Source organism: Bidens hawaiensis, unplaced genomic scaffold, assembly GCF_021521415.1.
Source record: "Bidens hawaiensis isolate Kalapana, Puna unplaced genomic scaffold, B.hawaiensis_p1.1 tig00017763_1, whole genome shotgun sequence".
Taxonomy (NCBI): Eukaryota; Viridiplantae; Streptophyta; class Magnoliopsida; order Asterales; family Asteraceae; genus Bidens; species Bidens hawaiensis.
Genome location: NW_027492681.1, coordinates 327,341 through 345,821, shown reverse-complemented (window position 1 = coordinate 345,821; position 18,481 = coordinate 327,341). Strand labels below are relative to the sequence as shown.

The 18,481-nt window shown below is 38.0% G+C and overlaps 1 protein-coding gene across 1 annotated transcript; it reads right to left on the bottom strand.

Annotated features, from left to right (window-relative positions):
• Positions 1-1,926: 1,926 nt before the first annotated feature.
• On the bottom strand, positions 1,927-2,810 carry LOC143554626 (uncharacterized). The gene is made up of 2 exons (XM_077044345.1): positions 2,477-2,810; positions 1,927-2,429 (listed from the first exon to the last, which is right to left on the bottom strand). The coding sequence occupies exons 1-2, from the start codon at positions 2,808-2,810 to the stop codon at positions 1,927-1,929; spliced, it is 837 nt and encodes a 278-aa protein (XP_076900460.1).
• Between the last annotated feature and the right edge of the window lie 15,671 nt (positions 2,811-18,481).

The following is an 18,481-nucleotide window of genomic DNA, read 5'->3' as shown; positions in this document are numbered from 1 at the left end:
TCATACACGCAGACTGACCATCATATTGCGGATGATAAGCAGTACTAAGATCCAAACGTGTCCCCAAAGGTAATTACAAACAATTCTCTCCACAGAAAGTAGTACCGAGATGACAAACAATTCTCTCCACATAAATTCACGCCAACTCTTTAACCGAATACGTCTCTTTGATAGGTATGAAATGAGCAGACTTAGTCAGACGATCAATGATCACCTAAATACTATCATGTTGTTTTGAGTCGAAAGGTGCTTAATAATAAAGTCCACAGAAATATCTTCCCACTTCTACTCGAAAACGGGTGGTTGCTCAAGTAAACCAAAGGGTCAATGATGCTCGGCTTTACTTTAGAGGACGTGAGACATTTCGATACATAAAGATCGATGTCTTTTTTCATTTCGGGCCACCAAAAGATGGAACGAAGATCAGGATACATCTTATCCGCACCAGGAAGAATAGTTTGTCCATAATGAATATGTGAAGATTGTCACGATCGGGAATCCACAATGATTAAGGAAGTAGAGTAAACCATTAGGCTTAGATTCTAATTGAGTATCCGCACCACACGACATATCGCCATACATATTACCTTCGGTGAAGGATTCGTGTTGGGTGTCAAGAATACGCTTTTTGAGATCACTTTGTATAAGAACACAAGAAAGAAGAATGGATTTGACTTGTTTCTTTCGACTGAGAGTGTCGGCCATGACATTCTCCTTATTGGAATGGTAACGAATTTCGCATTCATAGTTGATAGAAACTTAGCCTATCGGCGTTGTCTCATGTTGAGTTCTTTTATATCAAAGATGTGTTGGAGACTCTTATGGTCAGTAAACACTACGAATTTAGAGCCATAGAGATAGTGCCTCCAAATCTTCAAGGAAAATACCACGGCACCAAGTTCGATATCGTGCGTCGTATTATTATTTTCGTGAACCTTGAGTTGTCTCGAAGTATAGGCGATAACCTTACCTCGTTGCATGAGGACACAACCGAGGCCTTGGTTAGAAGCATCATAGAAGACGATGAAGTCTTCATTATCTTTAGGAAGAGCAAGAATTGGAGAATTGAAAAGCATGTCCTTTAGATTTTGAAAGACTTCTTCTTTCTTTGACACCCACACATAGGGTTTTCCCTTCTGTGTTAAAGTGGTGAGTGGCAATAACGACCATAATATCCTGCGTACCTGAGAAAAGATCGGACTTCGGTGGGAGAAGTTGGTGCTTTCTAGTTTTTGAAGGCTTCAATCTTTTCAGGATCGACATGAATACCTTTGTCGTTGACAATAGGACCCAAGAATTAAAATTCTTTAAGCCAAAACTCGCACTTAGAAAACTTGGTGTACAATTGTTCCTTCTGAAGGAGGTCAATAATGGTATGAAGGTGCTCTTTGAAATCGCTTTTGGATTTTGAGTAAATCTAAATATCATTGATGAAAGCATTTACAAAATTGTCCATGTAAGGTTTACAAACACGGTTCAAGAGATCCATTAAAACCGCAGGTGCATTGGCTAGCCCAAAATGCATAACACAAAATTCGTAATGCCCATATCGAGTACGAAAGGAGGTCTTGGGGATGTCCTTTTCATTAACACGAAGTTGATGATAGCCCGAGCGGAGATCGATCTTCGAGAAGCATGTGGCTCCTTGATGTTGATCGAAAAGGTCATCGATGCGAGGAAGCGGATAAATGTTCTTGACGGTAAGTTTGTGGAGTTCTTGATAATCAATGCACATACTGAACAATCCATCTTTCTTCTTCACAAACAGAATAGTGCGCCCCAATGGGATGAACTTAGGGGAATAAAACCCTTGTACAAGAGTTCTTGTAGTTGGCTCAAAAGCTCTTGCATTTCGGATGGTGCAAGACGGTATGGTAATTTAGAAATGGGGTTAGCTCCAAGTACAAGATCAATACAGAATTCGACTTAGCGAATAGGAGGAAGTCCGGAAACGTCATCAGGAAAGACTTTGGGAAAATCACGCACAACCAGGATATCAAATATCTTCTTTTTATTATGCTCTTTCTCCACCACGAGAGCTATGAACGTAACATACTTCTTACGCAAATAACGTTGAGCTTGAAAACACGACATGAGGTTAAGCTTAGGTGTAGGCATATTATTGAAAACATTAAGGATGCAACCATTTTTTAGAGGTATACGAAGAAATTTCTCAAAGCATGTGACTTCAGCACGATATAGAGTGAGCCAATCCATTCCAAAAATAACGTCGAAACTACCCATTTGCATAGGAATGAGATCGATGCGGAACTTGACTTTATTAAGAGTTATGACACAATCCCAAATTTCCGAATCAATAACAATAGAGTTTCCATATGCTACTTCAATGGAGAAAGGCTTAGATAACTTATCCTGAGGCTTAGCAATAACATACGAAAAATCCAAATAAATAAAACTCTTTTCGGCACCTTATCGAATAACACTGAAGCAAAATGATCATTAATAAGGAACTTACCATTCACCACAGTGCTGGAGCTTTGAGCTTGCTTAACATTCATCATAAGAGCACATCCATTAGAACCTTGAGGTGCTTGGGCAACTTGATTATAAGGACGGGATTGGATAGCAAAGACATGAGTTGAAGCAGACGGAGGAACCATGAGTTGAGGCACTTGAGGAACATAGGCCGGTGCAAAAACTTGAGGAACTTGGGCTTGATAGGTTTGAACTTGATAAGCTTGTAAACTGTAGTAAGGTGTGGGTATAACTTGGGCTTGGTGAGCATGGGTGGCATAGTAGGGTGTAGTAACAACTTGGGCTTGATAAGCATGGGCAAGCTGAGGGCACATATTGCGGAGATGGTTAGGATCTCCACAGTTGTAGCAAGCACGGGTGGTAAGGATATCGGGTTGAGCATATAGTGTGGTAGCGGGTCTAGGATCAGGCAGCGCAGACCGTTGTGGGAAGGTTTGCGCAACCGGCGGCACATGGAAAGTGTTAGAAAGGTGATCGTAATGATTGCGTTGGGTGAAAAGACGGCATGGGGATTGGGCAGGATAATGGCGGTTACGCTTAGCACATAACGGGTGAGGTCGGGTGTAGGGTCTCTTGTTGGGGGCATTTTTGTTTTGTTGAGGTTGGTGATTGGATTGGTTACTGGCATAGTTTTTATGGTTAGCTTTACGTTTGTTGGTGTTGTTGTTGTTTTGTTTTTGTTTTTGTTTTTGTTTTAGCGGTGAGCGGTATTGTAGTTTTGAACGGGTTTAGGTTTGGCTTTAACATCAGTTGAGGATACGCTTCTGGTCTTGTCAAGGGTAGCTTAGAGTCCTTTCGGGACAAGGTTCCATACCTAACATGATCATCGGTGAGGGAAGAAGCTAGGTCCATAGCCTCACCGATGGAGAGAGAGTCACGACTAACAACCACATTACGGAAGATCGTTGGTAAACCGCGAATGTATTTTGGAATGCCACGGGATATTGGGGTTACAAGGTGAGATACTATCCGGCTGAGTTCCCGTAAATGATTGGAGTAGGTAGAGTTATCACCACCAATTTGCTTGAGTTCCCAATACTCGGTCTTAAGCCTTTGCAATTCATGTTCAGGGCAAAATTCTTTCTTCATGGCCTCCCTAAGTTCGTCCCAAGGCATGGCCACAGCCAACTCGGTTCCTTGGTTAGCTTTGCAAGCATTCCACCAAGTAAGAGCTCGATCTTCGAAGACGCTCGAGGGGAACTTAGTCCGTTTGGCGTCCACGCATTCGCAATGGATGAACATGTTCTCTATTTTCTCGACCCATTGAAGGAGTTTAATGCCATTCTCCTCACCATAGAACTGGGTAGGTTTAGCTCTCAAGAAGTTCTTGAAGTGAATATTGTTTGGAGCAGCAGATGTAGCAGAACCATTCGAGTTGAGGCTTTGGATCTGTGTCACGATAGTAGGCATATCAGCAACAAATTCTTTGGTGATCTAGTAGCCAGTCGGCGGTCATGAGAACCAGAACGAAGATGATTTCTTAAAGAAGACATTCTACGAGGAATAAGGATAAATGTTTGTAAGATAAACGGTAAGTTATGTAAATATTTATGAGTTAACGTAAGTAATGTGATCAATGTGAGATAACTAGATGAGGAGATGAGGCTTGTTTAAAGGTTAAAATTTATTTAAATAAGTTAACTCTACAATCAACTAACGAAACATATTTTGTGTGTTGGCCTCCCATGAGCTTTCCATGTCAGTTTAAATGACCCAACAAATTAACGAATCATAAAAGCAATTGAGTTGCACGACCAATGAGCGTTGCATGACATTTTAACTGTACCAGCTAAATAAAAAATTATCAAAGCGAAGAAGTTGGACGACCCATGAGCGTTCCATGGAATTTTAACTGTACCAACTAAATAACTAATTATCAAGCGAAAGAGTTGGAAGACCCATGAGCGTTCCATGGCATTTTAACTGTACCAACTAAATAACGAATTATCGAGATAAAAGTAAGAGTAGTTAGAGCATCTCGTGAACCAGCACGAATGATAATGCTCCAACAAAATTTATAACAATAATAAAATATAAACATTTGGAATTTTTCCAAATTTAGCCACGAAACACCTTGAATTCGGTTTTTTTTAAATAAGGAATGTTACCGTTTAGCCGGCTACCTTGACCTCTTAAAGTTCCGGTTGTGTGACAATTGTTCCGCTTTGGCCTATAAGCTCGAATACTGGGCAGGGTTATCCTTTAAGTAAGGAATAGTGTCATATCATGGGTTCTCGGAACCGTTTTGCCAAGGCCCAACTCACAGTACTCTCCCCTTCCAGTTACTACAGGAACTTGTCATAAAATCAAAACACTGGAATTCTTAAGAAATTCCCCAAAATAAAAGCAATCTACTAAATTTAAAAAAAACATCTTTTGAGAATGAGGCATAGCCCCAGATTTTGAGTGTGTGCATGATTATAAATAAATAAATAACTTAATCAATAAATAGGTAAGTTGTAAACACATAAACAGAACACATAAGGTAATCAAGTAAGCACGCATGGGGTCCTAAGCATGTTACTAGGACACCTCTAACGACCTATCTTAAACATTCGGCTCTTATAGAAATCTGTCACACCCCAACCTACGACGGAAATATCGGGGCGCGAACCGGTGGTTCACAGCTCACAAGGTACAATCATGCAATTTAAAATGTGACAATATATAATTAATTATTTTAATTGAACAAATATGATTCAAGTACATCAAATTTAAAGAAATTCCAAAACAATCCCAAAATAAAAACAAATATTCTTGAAAAAAATTCTAAATCCTAAAGGTAACTCTACGTGTTCTTCGCCTTGACTTCAAACCAACTGATAACCTGCGAAAACGTACAAAATAACATATATTTGTTACACGGGGTTGAGTGAGAAAGTCACCAGTTTTTTTATACAATATATATATATATATATATATATATATATATATATATATATATATAAACACAAAACTGTTATTGTGAGTATAAACAATCAATCCATGAGCAATAAAGGTTGTCGGTTAACCATTGCCTAGCAAATCATACTTTGGCTACTACGACGGTCGTATGATCATACTATAATGTGATTATGATGGACCTCTCCTAATGCAATAAAATAAAACAAATAACCAAGTAGCAATTATTCATTCAATTGATACACACACAATGATTCACAGTTTGCTAACGAGTATACTATATAATATGTAAATAATTGTAGGTATGCATAAGTCCCTAAAAGACTAAAAATAGGTAAAATAAGGGGAATGACTTCTCACCTTATCAAATGAATAAATGACAAGATGATTATGAAAGAATGTAAAACGGTCAATCTCTCCGGGGTTCACCAACAAATATCCTAATTATTAACGATAAGAGGAATTAATTATAATTGACAAGACTTACAATGGATTTGGGTTTTCAATGAGGTTCGATTATAGTTGTAGTTAGAAAGTTTATTAATCAAATCTTTTTTTATTTTATTATTATTATTATTATTATTATTATTATTATTATTATTATTATTATTATTATTATTATCATTGATTAATATTTATACTTGATATTTAAATAAACATAGTATATAATATACTTATAACTGGCGTAATGGTTAACGATTAATTCTTTTGAACCTTTAATATGATTTAGTTTATTACGAATGTTAAACCATATATTTATCACATTCATTATGCTTTTTAATTTAAAAACAAACAAACACACACACACACACACATATATATACTAGTTCGATTCTCCCGTGTTACGGAAGTTTATTTAAAGTTTTGTTTTTTAATCGTTTTGTTATTTTATGATGAATTATTTTATTTTTTTAACATAATTTTGTTTTAATTTAATACATATATATTAGTTTGTTATTATATTTTTTAACGTTTGGGTTTTATCAGTTGAGATGTTTAGGTTTTTAAATTTTTAACGAACAAACATAGTCGAACACGAACATGTTGATTTGTTTAAATGTACAAGCATGAACACAAATAATAGTCTAATGAAAAAGGGGCGTTGATGTAGTTGACGATGGTGGGTATTATCAAAAGTTAACTGACGATGGAGATGATAGACCAGCAACAGAGAACATGTAAAGCAGATAAATTACATTAGGGTTTGATGAGGAAAGTGATTATTAATAAATGAGATCTTATAATCTATTTGAGAGCTATTAAAGTTTGGTAAGACCCATAACCCGTGAAAATTATTCTTTGATGATTAAAAGGTTATTTCACAAATAAATGAGATGTTAACCCGTTTAAGGGTTATCCGGGTTTGGTGAAACCCATGACCCTCGAAAATTATTGTTTGATTATGAAATAGTTTTACAAATAAATGAGATGTTATAACTCATTTAAAGACTATCCGGGTTTGGTGAAACCCATACCCGCGAATTCGGGTCAAATGCATGAGAAGCCTCCATTTATAAATCAAGCAATCTGGTGGCTCTAGAGAATGGTGGGGACAACCTGAGAATGACACCTAAGATTTTATGATAACCAATTATATATACATATATATATATATATATTAAAAGGTTAGGCCAATGTCCAAAAACAAGAAAATCATCAAGTGGATGTTTCGGTTTCTTAAAAACAATATTTATTAATTATATAATCAAGTATTAACGTTTATAATTTACAAAAACATGTTTTATAAAAATAAAATTCAAAACCGGGTTATGGGGACTTGAACCGAAAATATGCACATGCCATCAAGGTAAGTGTCATAAAGATGAGAAATGCACATGCCATATATGCACATGACACCAAGACAAGTGTCTAACTTTTTTAAATGATTGAAACCGAAAATATAAAAACACTACAAGTTGTTCATCCCCAATCCAAAACCAAACCCTAGAATCGATTAGTTTATCTGTTCAATGATTGTCAAAATTGTTATGGGGATTTGGTTAAACAAAGATAAACAAATGAAAAGCATGTATCAATTATCTAGCATCATTACGGACTGAAGGTAAATGATGAACACGGGGTTGCGGCCTACTTGAGATCGAACCAGGTAGTAAAAGAAGGTTTCGATGCAATTAGGTTCAGGTTTAGAGTCGTGATGATGATAGAAAGGTGTAGAATCGTTTAATTGCATTATTATCAAGTCTATATAGCCCGTTATGAGTTTATAATGTCGATTTTGTTAACTTTAGTAACCAAATCAATTCGTGATCTTTTTCCCTAATTGTGGTGTCAGTATATCGTGTTTTATGTAACTAAAAGATTTAGCAAGATCGAGATTAGTTATAACCCAATAATTAAGGCTCAAGAAACAAGGAGGTTCGGTCATGGCGGGGTTAGGAGAAGGATGATAATATAATTTTTATTAAATTTGTTATTTAGTCCCTTAACTTTAAGCTTTGATATATAACGGGGTTAAAGTAAATCAAAGGGTTGTTTTGGTACAAACTACAAAGTTATAGCAATAATTAAATAGGGAAAAGGGAAAATATATTTAAGTAATGCAAAACTTTATTGATTAAATTACCTGAATACGAAACGAGTCGGGTAACTACTAAATTATACAAGCAACGAAAAGTCCGAATTGTTACAATTTAAACAATCATATAGCGGATTAACATATTGAAACATAGGGTTTTATATTGAAGAAGATGAACTTCGGTTAAGGGTTAAGTATTTTTTGTTTCCGTTAGAATCACAACAAGCAAATTGGTCTAGTGGTTAGAGCTTGAGTGTGTAGGCAGAAGGAACCGGGTTCGAACCCAGGTCAGGTTGTTTCTTTTTTTTTTCTTTTCCTTTCATTTTCTTTTATTATTTTAACTAAATAAATGTATAAAAAGTTATTATAAATCAAATAAAATTATTTTAAGATAAATAAAATTAGTTATAAATTATTTTTTTCATTTTCACCTAAAATCAACTTTTATTTCCGTTAAAATCTCATACAAACCCAGTTAATATTATAATATTAAATATCATATTGTTAACTTTTTAACATGCTAACGCGATGATTGTTGAGTTAAATTCCGTTAAAAATCAATATGTTATAAACATTATAATTCTTATATAAATGATAAATTTCTAATTAAAAATAAAATTAAAATAATAATAAATCGTTAAAGCTTAAAATAAATATTATAAAATACCATAAAATATATAATTCTGAATGTCTAAAAATCAAAGTCAACTTTATAATCCCGTTAGTTACCTAGAAATTCCCGTATTTCTTAATTTTTTAGCTTGCGAGATTCGATCGTTTAAGAACTTACGGTTTTTCCATGTTATCCTCAATTTCAAAGGTGAGTTTCTCATACCGCATTTTTAACGCTTTTACACTTTGGGGGTAACATATATATCTTATTTCAAACCAATTGTTTGCTATTAGTTTTTGTTGGTGCATGATGTCAGTAGTTCAGTATCTAGTGTCTGTAATCGTGTTAGTTGGATTTGTTTATGTGTTTGAGATAACTTGTTCTCACAAGTTCGCCTGTTATAAGCGAACTTGTGGAACAAGCGAAGTTAGTGACAACTTCGCCTAGCATGTTAGGCGAAGTTGTCGAAGTGTATATAGGTTTAAGCTACGGCTTGATTTGGGTAACGATTCCAGTATGTGTAATTGGTGATTGAATATCACGTGTTATTAGTTGCAATACAACATGTCTTTTGGGTATTGTAACGTGTTTAGCTTGTGTTTTAACGTATATCGCTTCTACGCTCGTATCGTATTACGTAGGGATTTCGCACCTACGTAGAACGAGATATTTCCGTGTAGATCCGGCTAGGAACCTACAGTTGGTATCAGAGCATTTGCTCGTGATTGTGTGGTTCGGGATTATCACACGGGTGTAGAAATCGTTCCGTTCGACTATTCGCGGGACGAGTTTACGTTGAAATACCGAGTTATTGTGTCCTACTCACCTCCCTCCATCAAAAACAACCCATTACACCTTCGAATACCTCGTAATACGTCAAAATCAAACCTGCAAAAACGGTGCGTTCATCAGGCGAAGTTGCCGCCACTGTTTGTAGGGTTTAGGCGAAGATATAAGTTTAAGCGAAGTTATCATTAACTTCGCTTACCTCACAAGTTCGCTGTAACACCCCGTAACCGCAGCGGAAACGTAAACGGGATGCGACAGACACCTCTGATATCAACCACATTGTTTATAAAGAAAACCGAATGCATTAATATACTTCATAATTACATTATCTCGTCCTTCATTACCGTCTAGGTGATACACACATCATACAATACGGTTCATAATTCTATCTGTTATAATGTATCCTAACGTCCAGCACGCAAACCTTACACACATCAAGCACTTAGCACGTAATCAATCACTTTATCTTAGTTGTACCTGAAAAGCATGAGAGAAAACGGGTCAACTACGAATAGTTGGTGAGTTTCACAATTTGAGTAAACCATGATAAATCCATATCAAAATATAATATTATCTGGGGACACTGTTAACCCAGTACCGTACTCATTCCGGGGGCAATGTTAACCCAGAATTACGATGTAATTATGCTGAGCCCACAAGTGAAACCTCTGACTATCACACACAATCCCCGTGGCATATCCCCCGCCCACGGACCCGTGACATATCCCCCGTCCACGGAACTGCCCCAAACCGCTATGTCTAACATTACATAGAAAAATATATATAACACCCAAAATAGACATGTGCAACTGGCTGGGAAACATCAGCAAATCCATGCCGGACCAGTTGGGTTTGTCAGACCAATAGTACTATCCACACTCTACCGGCTTTCAGTTAATCACTCGTGTTCCGGGGCCTTAGAATGTTAGCAACTCAGACAATTACCATCTTAGTACATTCCCGTACGATTCCCGTACAATAAAATATATATAAATCCACGCAAGTCCATGCGTTCAGTATGTACTTAAACATTTCAGTAGGAACATGCTTCCGCCCCGGAAAAATATTTGAAAACAATTCAGAAAAAGGGTCTCGTGAAACTCACCTTAGCACATGCAAGCAGGTAACAACAATCATTATCAGTTAACACGTCCAATCTGTAATATGATCCCTACGATCGTTACTATACACTCATTATTAATATAACTTTAACCAAGTTAACCGGTACATCTGGGGACACAGTTAACCCAGTACTGTACCCGTTCTGGGGGCAATGTTAACCCAGAAACACTTCACCGGACTCATATTGTGATATCGTTTAGAGTTCACTAGTCAGATTTACTATTAGTCATTTCTCCCGTTTTGCGTGCCTAGCACGGTTATCCATTTTTATGTTTCAAAAATGAGTTTGGTCGCACACGACCCGAAAATAGTTGTTAATTGATAATTTAACTAAGTTGTGAAATTAGGGCTCGGTTTTGATGTCCCGATTGGCCGCGGGACCCGTTTCCGTCATTATCGTACCGGAAACTGTTAAATAGGTTAAAAACACTCAAATCATCCGAATTATTTTCGGATGATTCATTTTACTTGTTTAACTTAATTATATGAAAATAGTTCATTTTTAGGGTTTTTATACGCCAGTCAGCTCGCTTATGCGAACTTTACCGGTTTACGCGTTTTAAGCTTTAAAAGTTTGTGTTAGCACAAATAATTATCCGTTTAGTCTCGGATCTTGAAATTTTGTACAAATCACTTTTTGACAGTGGGGAATTTTATAAAAATATTTCCAGAATTAATTTTTATATTTAACATTTATTTATCTATTTTTAAACACCATTTAAACTCTAAATATGTCGTAAATACCAAACGATCTTAGAAAAATCCCAAATTTTTCCTGGATGACCCCTGCCATCTCCATAGTCCCCTGTAATTTTTCTAGAACCAAAATCCCTTTTTAAATGCCATTTTCACTAAAACCAAGCTAGAAAACCCTAGAACTTGTTTAACCGAAAAGCCTACTTAGTCTTCTCCAAATGACCTCAAATTTTGTGAGTGACTTATACATGTTACAAAAAGCTTATCTAAAATTTTCCAGAATTTTTCATAATATTTAACTATTTTTCACCATTTTTGGCCAAAACCGAGCATTAAATTCACCAAATATTCATCCTTTATCCAAAAATTACCAAAAATTTACAGAACTCATATTTTCATGTGTTTAACACCTCTGTAAAATTTCATGACCTAACTCTAAACGACCAACAATCTGTCCAAAAACACATACACCGACATAAACCGAATATACCTTTCGTTTTCCGCCACTACAAGCTACAAACTCGTCTTTCCGCCTTATCTACCACTAAACACAGAGCCTACAAACAACATACCACAATACCAAGCAAGTCACACTCACTATCAAGCCATTTCTTTCATGGTTACGGTTATAATACTAAAAACAAAGATTTAAGCGTAAAAACTCGTTTTTGATTCGTTTAACTCATTTCTTGGACCAAGATCCCTTGTATAACCCGTATACATCACTTGATCATGCAAGAATCGGTTTTCATCTTTGAAACCTCATTTTCTTGCAAACAAACTCAAGAAACGAAGATGGAAACGTATATAACACGATTTTACCTCGGTTTTTCTTGCTAGAATTGTCGGTTTTTGATTCAAGATCTTGAGAGAATGTGAATATGGTTGAATTGTGTTGTGAAAAAAAAGAAATGAATTGTTGTTGGGTGTGTGGATTGCGACCGGAGATAGTTAGGGGGTGGGGTGGGACCCACCTCTTCATTCTTGGCCACTCATTTGGATATCGGATATCCGGATAATGTTTTGGATAATCTGGTTCAGTTCGTTTCTCGGTTAAATGTTTAATTCGGCTTAAAACGAGGCTAAAACGGTCGTTTTTGGTCTAAAAAATTGAAATTTATATAAAACCGATTTAAAAACTTAATCCATGACATTTATTAACTTAAAACGTCATATTATTAGTTAATACGCATCTTTTTCGGCTTGATCGATCGTCTCTTGCTCGGTTTGGTATTAAAGGTTTTGTTTAACGTACCGACGTACTATTGAATCGAAATCCTTTTTCTGTGCTTTAACCCACTTATCCCGAAGCTTTAATACTTCGTAACCTCACTAACTATCATATATCTCGTCTATAATTGAACCCTCGATTCATTCGGGTTTCAATAACTATCGATCGTTTGATCGCATATTCAATACGGTGAATTATATATTCACGTACAATCAATACAATGAACCATGTATTCTCGTATAATTACCATGGTAACTCTTGTACCCGACATTACATATGACGTATCTAACGTCTACCGGTTAGGGTATACCTGGTTTCGTCGGAATCGTTACATTCGCTTAACTTAAGCGAAGTTGTCTCCAAGCGAAGTTAACATCAGGCGAAGTTAAGAAGAAAGCGAAGTTAAGAGGTTCAGCTAAGTTGAGTAATCAAGCGAAGTTAAGACTTAAGTGAAGTTAAATATAACTTCGCCTACTGGTACTGTTCAGAATAATTAAAAAAAAAATTCTTTTTTGTGGGTTTCTTTGTGTTTTCGTTTCGTATTTCTTTCAAAGATGACTTCTATAAATATTGCGGAACTGGTAAAAATGGAGGTGGAAGCAGGTTCAGCTACTAAGGCTCCAAAAATGCTTAAGGGTACCGATTTCGTTGCTTGGAAAGATCGGTTTGAACAATATGTTAAATATCAAGATGCTAAGATGTGGGTGTGCATTAAAGATTGTTACATTCCACCAACGGCTATGTTTGAGGGTCGTGAACAAATAAAGAAGTACAATATGATGGAAGAGGAAGAAAAGAAGATGTATGAGGCAGAAAGCAAAGCTCATGCTGCGATAACAATGGCTCTTCCACAAGAGATTCTTCACACCTTCAGGAAATACAAAACCGCCAGAGAGCTATGGGAAGCTCTTGAAAACCGATATGAAGGTAATGTGGGGATACGTGCATCCAAGGTTAAGCTACTCAAAACCCAATTCTCGGTGTTCAAGTATTTTAATCCTTTTCTTTAATTGTGCAGGAACAATTGAACAGGGCTGTAAACAATCTGTGGGTTGTGGATAGCGGCTGTTCCCGGCACATGACTAGTAACAAGAATTTGTTACACGAATGGAAACCTGTTCAGGGAGGTAGAGTAAGTTTTGCTGGAGAGAGCGGTGGTAGAATTACTGGGATTGGAACTGTGACAAATGGTAAAATGAAGTTAGAAAAGGTGAATTACGTTGAGGAGTTGAAGCATAATTTGTTGAGTGTATCTCAGATCTGTGACAAAGAGTACACGGTGCACTTTACCAAAAATGAAGCGATTGTACTGTATCCTGGTTTTAAGATACCAGAGGCATGGATAGTGATGAAGGCTCCAAGGGAAAAGAACACATACGTAATGGATATGAGGTCGACTGAGATGGCAACAGATGAGTCATGTCTTCTGTCAAAAGCAACTGAATCAGAGTCCGAGCTATGGCATCGAAGAATGGGGCATATACATCTTCAAAAAATGAACTACATTATCAAGAATGGGCTGGTGCTCAGTGTTCCCTTGAAGAATTTCAACTTTGAAGACCAATGCCTATCGTGCAAGAAGGGAAAGCAACACAAGAAATATCATCACACCAAGAAGGTTAATTCAATAGTCAGTACCCTAGACCTACTTCACATGGATCTCTTCGGTCCCGTGAATGTAAAAAGCCTAGGTGGAACATCGTACTGCTTGGTGATAACTGATGATTTCTCTCGATATTCTTGGGTATATTTCCTGAAGACAAAAGATGAAACGGTTATGTTGGTAATTAACTTGATTACCAAGGTTGAGAACATCGTGGGAAGAAAGGTTAAATACATCAGGAGTGACAATGGGACAGAGTTCAAAAACTACCAGATAGAGATTTTCTGCCTACAGAAAGGGATAGACCACCAGTAAAGCGCCCCGTATACTCCGCAACAAAATGGGGTGGCTGAGAGGAAGAACAGGACACTAATTGAAGGAGCCAGAACCATGCTGGCCGATGCTAAACTTCCTGTGGTGTTCTGGGCTGAAGCTGTTGCAACAGCCTGTTATATCCTAAATCGAGTTTTAACTGTTAAAAGATTGAATAAAACATGTTATGAACTTATGCATGGTGGAAAGCCTAACTTGAATGGTCTCGAACCATTTGGGTCCCCGTGTTCGATATTAAAGACGAACTCAAAATTTGGTGAGAAAGCCGACGAAGGTATTTTAGTCGGATATGTTGTTGGGACACCCAACAGACGAGTCTTTAATCTATCGACCAGCAAGGTTGAGGTGGTGTGTAACACTGACATCACAAGTTACAAACCACCAAAACCAAGCACAGTACCCGCTGAGGCTTTCGACTATGATAAGCTTTTTAAATCTTTTAATATGCCTTACTTGGATTGTGCAGGAGTTGATGAGAAAATTGCTAAGCAGATTTTTTATGATGAGGAAGAAAATTTTGTGCAACGACCGCAGTATGACGAAGGTCAACCTTCCTCGTCAAGTGCTGTTGATACCCCTGCTGCCTCTACAGAAAACGAAATTTTCAATCCTTTTCACTCTCAACAACAATCGCCCATTGATGAACTTTCTTCGAACCTGGAAGACAATCTGCAAGTCAGTTCGGTTCCGACCACTGGAGTTCACAAAAATCACCCTTTGGAGAACGTGATAGGTGATCTGTCCGACGGTGTACAAACAAGACAAAGCTTGAATGAGCACACTTGTGTTTACACAAGCATTAAAGAAACAGGCATCATTAACGAATGCTTGTACACCTGCTTCATCAGCCATATTGAACCAAAGAACTATCATATGGCTCTAAAGGACAGCTCGTGGGTCGAAGCCATGCAAGAAGAGTTAGCCCAGTTCGAGAAGATGGAGGTTTGGAAATTGGTTTCAAAACCGAAGAATGTGCATGCGATTGGCACAAAATGGGTTTTCAAATGCAAGAGAGATGAAAAAGGAATAATCATCTGGAACAAGGCGAGGCTGGTTGTAAAAGGTTTTAATCAGCAAGAAGGGATCGACTACAATGAAGTGTTTGCTCCTGTGGCAAGATTGGAAGTGTAAGTCCCCCCGGGGCGTCGCCGATCGATACGAGATCCGCACGAGGTCTAGGAGTGCGGAATCCTCCTTAACTCGTTAATGGTGTAGAAGACGAAGAACACGATTACACACATACAAACACACGAACAAACACACGAACGGGATAAACACATCTGCAGATCTTTTATATAATAACCAAACACGTTACATACCGAACATAAACAGAAACACGGCCGACCCGAGGTGAGCTCTACCTCGGGCCGTCCCACACGACTCTCCCTCTCGGTTTCTCTCCAGACAGATGAACTGTAACACAAAACTCTCTAACTTTCTGGATACTCAAACCTAACCAAGACACACATATATATATATAAACAACTTCACGGGCTTGGGCCTGTAGGCGAAGTTGTTACAACTTCGCCTACGGCAGAAGTTGTTACAACTTCGCCTACGGCAGAAGTTGTTACAACTTCTCCTAAGGCGAAGTTGTTATAACTTCGCCTATGGCGAAGTTGTTCTAACTTCGTACTTCATTTCCGCTGATCAGAATTGCATAGCGATGGTCACAAAATGCACCAACAGACTCCCCTTTGACCGTTGCTCTCAATTCTAACAAACACAAAAGATCATCTGTTACAAAACATGCACCAACAGACATCCTCTTAACTGATGATCTTCTGTTTGCTCTTCAACCAGCCGTGTCTGAAACTGTCTTGTAGCTTCACAAATCTACCAATCACACAGCGTCTTCCATATCAGATCTCCCCTTCAGTGTAAGCTTCTCCGACTATATAGATTGAGGTCTTTGAAATGCATGCATCCCCGTGCCTAATTGATCATCTCAACCAATCACGTGAGTCATTCTGACTTCACCAACACGTGCAGTTCTTCTAACTTCACCAACACGTGAAGTTGGGCTCCCTCCACAACTTCACCAACACATCGGCATACGATAAGGTTTAATCTTCAACTACTCAACATCAAGTGATCAATTTTATCACAAAACCACCTTGACAGAATCTAACACACATGACCATTAATTAATCCGAAGCATCTTCAATCACCAGGGATAACGATCAAGAACATAAACACTTTAATTCCCGATTAAATCCAACTTGTTCCAGAATTTTCACTTTAATAAATAAGCATCACGTTTCAGGATCCAATTCTTGAACGCCTTGAAAATAACATAAATAATATGCTCTGACCGCAATCCAGTAATGACGAAAATCTTCAGTTCAATTTGACTTTCTTCAGTTGGTCAACCTCGAACAACAACAATTTCATTGCCCACAAACACCCAAATATGTGTCAATATCCAGCTTCAATCAATATCCCATTCACAACCTCAACTCCATATCCAGAGTTGACACGTATTTGTTCACACGTAAGACCAAGAGATAACAAGTTTCACTCGTTGACGGAACAACGTCTTCGGTCTCACAATAATCGTGTACACCTGGCCATACAGACGAAAACTCCAAACACTTTTTTTTTTAACTTCGCCTAAAGTCAACTTCGCTCCTCCTTAACTTCGCCTGTCCATAACTTCGCCTGTCCAATACTTCTCCTGACAGATAACTTCGCCTGAGATAAGCGAACTTGTGAGGTAGGCGAAGTTGTGAATAACTTAGCTTAACCTTATATCTTCACCTAAACCCTAAATTTAAGCGACAACTTCGCCTGAACCCAATAACTTCGCCTGCGGCGCTGATCAGCCAGAAACGATCAGAAACGTGCCAGAAACACCAAAACGCAGATCTCGAACCATAGCATAAGAGCCTAAGGCTCTGATACCACTTTTAAGTTCCCCCGGGGCGTCGCCGATCGATACGAGATCCGTACGAGGTCTAGGAGTGCGGAATCCTCCTTAACTCGTTAATGGTGTAGAAGACGAAGAACACGATTACACACATACAAACACACGAACAAACACACGAACAAACACACGAACGGGATAAACACATCTGCAGATCTTTTATATAATAACCAAACACGTTACATACTGAACATAAACAGAAACACGGCCGACCCGAGGTGAGCTCTACCTCGGGCCGTCCCACACGACTCTCCCTCTCGGTTTCTCTCTAGACAAATGAAATGTAACACAAAACTCTCTAACTTTCTGGATACTCAAACCTAACCAAGACACACATATATATATATGAACAACTTCACGGGCTTGGGCCTGTAGGCGAAGTTGTTCTAACTTCGCCTACGGCAGAAGTTGTTACAACTTCGCCTAAGGCGAAGTTGTTCTAACTTCGTACTTCGTTTCCGCTGATCAGAATTGCATAGCGACGGTCACAAAATGCACCAACAGGAAGCGATTCGACTGTTTTTGGCATTTGCTGCTCACAATGAGATGAAGGTGTTCCAGTTAGACGTGAAAAGTGTGTTTCTTAACGGTAAAGTCGATGAGGTTGTGTACGTTGAGCAGCCTCCAGGTTTTCCTGACCCAGACTTTCCTGATCACGTGTACAAACTAAGTAAAGCACTATATGGTCTACATCAGGCACCTCGTGCCTGGTATGCAACTTTATCGGATTACTTGCTTGAGAATGGGTTTGAAAGAGGAAAGATCGACAGCACACTGTTCGTTAAGAGAAAAGGAGGAGACTTTCTTCTGGTTCAAGTCTACGTGGACGACATCATCTTTGCTGCATCAAAAGTTGCAATGTGTCAGGAATTTGAAGAAGTCATGAAGAAGAGGTTTGAAATGAGTGCAATGGGTGAATTAACATTCTTCTTAGGATTGCAGGTCGATCAGAAGAAGGATGGGATGTTCATCCATCAAACTAAATATGTCCAAGACGTTCTCAAACGCTTCAAGATGGAGGACAGCACTTCATTTGATACTCCTATTTGCGTTAACCACAAACTGGGTGCTGATTCAGACAGTGATGCAGACGTGGACCCCACCCAATATCGGGCAATCATAGGTTCTTTAATGTATTTAACTGCGTCTAGACCTGATATTATGTTTGCAGTTTGTCTCTGTGCTCATTTACAGGCAAACCCAAAGGAATCTCACATGAAGGGAGTCAAGAGGAT